The sequence below is a fragment of the Phaethon aethereus genome (assembly GCF_964289735.1).
Source record: "Phaethon aethereus genome assembly, chromosome: Z".
Classification (NCBI taxonomy): domain Eukaryota; kingdom Metazoa; phylum Chordata; class Aves; order Phaethontiformes; family Phaethontidae; genus Phaethon; species Phaethon aethereus.
The window spans coordinates 10,496,748-10,503,297 of record NC_138577.1 but is presented as its reverse complement, the minus strand read 5'-3'; the positions used below and the strand labels follow the sequence as shown (position 1 = coordinate 10,503,297).

The window sequence follows — 6,550 nt, the reverse complement described above, 5'->3', positions numbered from 1 at the left end:
GAGAAGGCCATTAAAGTTGGAGCATTTACTAACCCCCAAAGGTTACACCTACTAGGCAGGAAATAGCATATACTTCCTTTGGACTTGTGGGGAGAGGAGGCTGGGAGAACAGCAAAATGTGATTTGCACTGAGGGCACCAAATGTGGACCCACTTAGTCTTTCACCAAAAGCACCGTTGTGATACCAACATCCTCCATAGAAAATGTCCCTTCAAAACAGGGAAAACTGGTTTTGCACTGTATGAAAGCCATGTACTAAAAGATGTAAGGAAATACAGTCCAAGATTACAAACTCTGCAAGGGAAGGACAGGGTCTGCTCCACGCTCTGGGGAGCAACCATGGTCTGGGCAGGATTGACCATCCTGGTAACCCCTTCTCAATACAGTGACATCTAAGAGCTAACCTGAGTCCCTGAATTCCCTGTGTAGGAATTGCTTTGCAGACAAGAAGTTATGGGGCAGCAGTGGTTGATTTTGCAGTTTGTTTCCCCAGTATCTCACACTTTGCCTGCTAGATGTGTTAAAGGCTCACAGCTCCCATGAGCTGGGGTGCTCAGCTCTGCCAGGATCAGGCCCTCCTTGTCTATTAGATGTTTTCAGAAAGCCTTGCAATTGTTTGGAATAACATTTGTCTCATATAAACATTTGCCTCATGTAGCCATATGAAAGATGGGTGATGAATCTAAGTTCTGGGCTCCTTTTAAGCTGAATATAGAAACCCATACAGAGGGAAACTCATGCCTGGTGAGAAACTCATGCCAACTCACTGACAGGTGAGATGACCCACTCTCTGGATACAGCCTGTGGTCTACAGAGAGTAAAGCAGAAGTTGTCTTTAGAGGACTAAAGCTAGGAGCTCTTTGCCCTGCTCGTTCAGCTGCTCAGAGAAAACAGGTCAGTTTTGAGCCTGGGAGGGAGGGGAGCAGGAGGGAGACCCTTCCCTGGGAGAGTTTTGGTGTTCTGCAGCAAGGTCTGGGTGGTTTCTGTGGGGCAGGGGGCATGCTCCGAAACAGCTGCAACAGAGCTGAGGCCACTCTCTTTTGCTGTGATTTTGCAGGAGCTCATCTGAATGCTGCCATCAGCATCACACACTGCATTTTAGGAAACCTCCCCTGGAGAAAGCTCCCAGCTTATCTAATCGGCCAGTTCCTGGGCTCCTTTATGGCAGCAGCCACTGTCTTTGGCCTCTACTATGGTATGGTTTTGTCTTTATCACAGGGGTTGCTATGGGCACCTTTCAGTCTTAACAGTTTGTCAAAAATGTTTCCTTTTACAGTACCCAGCGTGATGTCTGGGTGAGGAGGGCGAGCTCCTGGCTTGTGGGACAGACCTTCATAGCTCAAGGCCAGAACACAGCCCAGATATTTCTGTGAAGGATGTGCAGTTCCTGGAGAACATAGCTCCTTTTGCTCAGGGCATTCCCACTGCCAAATCCTGTCCTCAACTCAAGACCATATAGCTGCATTTTGTCAGCATTTTGTTTCCAGGGTCTGCAAGGGCTTGAGTTAGGTGGACTACCATGTATTAGGTACAGCTGGAGCTCTGGGGGACTCTGCTGGTCTGTGGAAAACAGGACAGCAGTTATTTTTTCATCTGTGGTTTTGAGTTGTGAGCAGAGGTCCCACCACACGTTGGCTCCAGAATGTCTCAGTCTCCGAGGGGCAGAGGGTTGGAGGCCTCCAGGGCACCTAGCCTGCCCCAGGCTCTCAGAACAGGGACAGGTAGCTGGTAAGAGTAAGGAGGCAAATGCAGACCAAAGTCTGCAGGTATCTGTGAGCAGATATCAGTGAGATCATGCCCTGTGAGGGGTGTTCACCTCCATCATATCTCCCATTGTCTCTCTTCCCCTTGGTGTCTGTGCTGGCTGCAATGGATGGACTTGTGTACATGCCATGTGGGATGAACTCTGTGCTAACTCCCGTAACTCCCATTTCTCCTAGATGCTCTGTACAGCTACACCAAGGGCAACTTTACAGTGACGGGACCAACTGCCACAGCATCGATCTTCTCCACTTACCCCTCTCCCTATGTATCCTTGTTGGGGGGCTTCTTCACAGAGGTCAGTGGGGATGGCTCTGGTGTGGTAGGAGAAGGTGGGTGGTAACAGGCACTTGTGCAGGTCTACTACAGGGGACTTACAACCTGACACGCATAGACACAATCACAACCTCCACTCCAAGGAGTTAGGTGCCTGACAGCATCCAAGGCACCTTGGTGGCTGAGCAAGCCTAAAAGGTAACATTTGCAGGCAGCCCCACAGCTCGGTCTGAATGCCCTCCAGGCACCTTCCCTGCACACAGCCCAAGCGATGGGAAGTGAGAAGCTGAACTATATGAAGAAGCATCTCCTTTGGGTTCTGGGCAAAGAGCTCCCTGAACTGTTCTTCCCCTTTTTGGATCCTACACCTGCTCCATGCTCCCAGGCAGCTCTGCTGGCTGCCCCTCACTGGCAGAGAGGGCCTGGGACTGTCTTCACGTGAACACAGCCTGTCTGGATTGAACCTCTGGGGTTTGAACAGTCCAATTTAGACTGCATACAGTTGATTCCCAGCACACAATGTCCAGATGCCCAAAAATAGGAAGGGGATGCCTCGGGGGATGTGGAGCACTCAGACACTGGAGAAGGAAGATTGACTTTCAGTTCAAATCAGAGGAAGCCTGTGCTATTGTTTCTGAGCTGACAAAACTCTCGCCTGGGGATGATGATGAGGATGGTCAGAGCTGGAGAGCCTACGTGATGGAGACCTGATCACTTGGCCTCCTGGGGAGCATGCATTGTCCTTGCTGCACAAGAAAGCAAATGACAATGACAGCACGTTGCCAAGAGCTGTGGAGTTTCTGCTTTTGCTGGCATCTCTGCAAGCAGTCCAAGGTTCTCCAGCTGCATTTTCTGAAGCAGAAACCACAGTTCTGGATGTCTCGGGCACTGCAGATCTACAAATGCCAGCTATGTACCATCACAGATGGGAGATTCAGTTTCCCAGATGAGCATCTGGTATCTGCTTTGAGTCCTGAAAGGGCTAATGCAACAGGCTATAGAAAACATCACTGCCCCTAAGGAGGATCAGATTTTGTTAGCAGCTCTGTCTCTGTTAGGCAAAATGTACTTAAAATAACCCATGTCCCTGTCTTGAAAGGGGGAGGGAGATTACAGTGCTGAGAAGTTCACAGAGCATTTTTGGTGATGAGGTGGAGACATTTGTGCTAGGAAATGAATCAAGACTTCTCTTCAGTCCACCTGTGAGGAGGGAATAACACTGGGGTCCTCCCTGACTTGATCAGACCATGAATCCCACCTGCTCTTCCATTCTGGGAAGTCTCTTCCTCTCTGCTGAGTGGGATCCTTTTGCCTTCCCCATTCTCTCTCATGACCTCTTTTCTCTTCCCTGCTCCTGCAGTTTATGGCAACAGTGATGCTGGTCCTGGGCATTCTGATCATCCACGATGAGAAAAACAACGCAGCCCTGAAAGGCACGCAGGCCCTACTCATGGGTATCCTGGTCCTGGGCATCGGCCTGGGGATGGGAATGAACACAGGCTACGCCATAAACCCCTCCCGGGACCTGCCCCCCAGGATCTTCACGGCAATTGCTGGCTGGGGAATGGACGTCTTCACGTGAGTGACCCGCTTTGCTTTTATTTTGGTTAGCTCACAAGGAGTGGAGATAAGCCCAAGATAAAATAGTCATGAAGCCTTTTTGGACCAAGTAATGCTATCATCGCAGAGTGCATTCTCTGTTTTCAGAGAGCAAGGGTTGTGCATAGAGGAGCCCCATGCATTATCTACACATAATTTGGGGTACACTAATTCTCCAGAATGGGATTCATCTTGCCATTCAGATACCTCAATTTGGGCACAAAATTGGCTACCTGTTGGCTGGAGATCTAGATGGTTATTGCACTGACTGGAGAGGCAAAGAGTGATTCAGCTCACCTGAAAGGAGATACTTACAGCTGGATTGATGAATAGCTCTAGTAAATTTAGATGTCTGAACCTGGAGGTAAAACCCTGCCTTCCTCCATCTGGTAAGATGATCCCATGCTACATGGTGAGGGCATTAGCAGAGTCTCCTGTTCCTGCTGCTCATTTTCATTAAATTTCCAGAAGATTTCTTTGAGAGCTTGGTAGAGGAGGTGCAGATGTTATTGGAAATGGGAGGGAAAAGGTGTGTGTATGTGCATTTGTCTGTCTGACAGTTACACTCATCAGGATCAGACAGACTATTTCTGCAGGAGAACAAGAAAGCAGCAGACAGTGCAAAGCCACTTTCCCAGGCTGATGGGGAAAATGACCCTCCCTCCAGCAATCATGCTGACAGACAGAGAATTTGTCTAAGCCAGTTGTAGGGCCCCGTATGTGAAGTGGGACTAGACATCTCTGCTCACACAGCTCACTCCTGCCCCAGCAGACTCAGCTCACCTCTCCCTGCACCATGCGGCGGCAGGGCAGCAGTTCGTCTGGCTCACTGGATGCCTCTTCTCTGTTTCATTTTAGGGCTGGACATCACTGGTGGTGGGTCCCACTCACAGCTCCGATTCTGGGAAGTCTTGCTGGTGTTTTAATCTACAAACTCCTCATTGATTTTCACAACCAACCTGTCCTGGAAAGTGGAAATGAGAAAGGACAGCCAGTGGTGGAGACTTCTACGCTGTGATAGCCATATGCTCCGAGGAAAGGGCCAGACAGCGAAGCCTAGGCGGATGTACAGACTGACAGATGAAGGGTAACCAACTGGATAAGAGCATGTGCAATGGTGCTACTGGAGCACCCCATTTCTCTACCTTCCTGCAGGTGGAAAAATGAAAGACTAGTCTTCAATAAACTTACTCTGCTTAACCAGCCAAACAGGGTCTCTGAGTCACCGGGCAGACATGGGTAGCTCTAAACCTATCTGTGACCCAAAGAAATTATTCAGCTTCCCTGGGTAAAAATCTACAAAAAAAAAAAATCATCACCTTCTGGAGAAAAAAGCACAGCAGAGCTGCAAGACTCCAAATACCTGTATGTTCATAGATATCAAAATACAGGATCCAGCAGTGGCAGAAACAATGTAATTAAAGAAATTTTGATCTGGAACTTTCTTTGGTAAGAGGTGGATACTACACTGATGGATCAGGGGCCTAGGCTTGCTTCCATCTGCTAATCTGCCACCCTAACAAACACCTAGTTTGGCAGAGCAGAGAGAAGAGAAGAGTAAGGGCAATCTGAAATAGACACCTGAACCTGATTTTGTTCTCCCATGCTTGTTTTTGTTTTTTGATTTTTGATCTGAACATTCAGGAAGTACCACAAAAATCAATAAACTAAACTACAGGGTCTCCTGAATCCTGGTACAGTTCTGCTGGTTCACACTGTGTCATGAAACCACGTCTGCTCCTGACAGGCTAGACTTTAACTACCACCATATGAAAAGATTCAGCCAACTTCTGTGGCAGCATACCTGACTACTCAAACAAAAAACACACAATCCTTTTCTCCACTCTGAATGCATGAGAAATGTGGGAAGAAGTTGCCCTGCTCCTGCAGGAATTCTGCCACCTCCACCTGAATGATGAAGAGGGCCTGCAACAGCCTTACAAGTTTGAGGTATCACTGGATTAAAAGTAAAACACTATCAGAAACTGCCTGTTCCCAGGGGGGTAACAACAGTCTTCACTTTTCTAGAAAGTGCTTAAGCAGGTATGGTATGTATGTAAAGCAAGTGACTGCAGTCTCAGGGCTGGGTACCATGAATACACAACACAGCGATCTCCTAGACTAGGAAATGACAGAACATCACTACTGCATAGAATTCCAGAAAATGGCAGTTGCTGGCTTTAATGGTCCTTCACATCTCCTGTTAAATGTGGCACGGGCTGTGGTGGTAGGTACAGACATAGAATCATAGAATAATAGAATCATAGAATCTATGGATTAGGCTGGAAGAGACCTTTAAAGGTTACCTAGTCCAACCCCCTGCAAAGAGCAGGGACATCTTCAGCTAGATCGGGTTGCTTAGAGCCTCATCCAACCTCACCTGGAATGTTTCCAGGGATGGGGCATCTACCACGTCTCTGGGCAACCTGTGCCAGGGCTTCACCACCCTCACAGTAAAGAATTTCTTCCTTAGATCTAGTCTAGATCTAGTCTAAATCTAGTCTCTTTTAGTTTAAAACCATCACCCCTTGTCCTATCGCTACAGGCCCTGCTAAAAACTCTGTCCCCATCTTTCTTATAGGCCCCCTTTAAGTACTGGCAGGCTGCAAGAACGTCTCCCTGCAGTCTTCTCTTCTCCAGGCTGAACAACCACAACTCTCTCAGCCTGTCCTCACAGCAGAGGTGTTCCAGCCCTCTGATCATTTCGGTGGCCTCCTCTGGACCAGCTCCAACAGGTCCATATCCTTCCTGTGCTGAGGGCTCCAGAGCTGGATGGGGTCTCACCAGAGCGGAGTAGAGGGGCAGAATCACCTCCCTCAACCTTCTGGTCATGCTGCTTTGGATGTAGCCCAGGACACAGTTGGTCTTCTGGGCTGCGAGCGCACATTGCCAGCTCATGTCCAGCTTTTCATCT

General features: G+C 48.6%; 1 protein-coding gene across 1 annotated transcript in view; it reads left to right on the top strand.

The window, feature by feature from the left end:
* LOC309415446 (aquaporin-7-like) overlaps window positions 1–5,388 on the top strand; it is an 11,826-nt gene extending 6,438 nt beyond the window's left edge. The window contains exons 3-6 of the mRNA XM_082012977.1: window positions 1,058–1,195; window positions 1,941–2,059; window positions 3,398–3,615; window positions 4,495–5,388. Coding sequence (XP_081869103.1) covers window positions 1,058–1,195; window positions 1,941–2,059; window positions 3,398–3,615; window positions 4,495–4,654 — 635 coding nt within the window. The 3' untranslated portion in view covers window positions 4,655–5,388. The remainder of the gene's footprint in view (window positions 1–1,057; window positions 1,196–1,940; window positions 2,060–3,397; window positions 3,616–4,494) is intronic.
* Window positions 5,389–6,550: the final 1,162 nt, after the last annotated feature.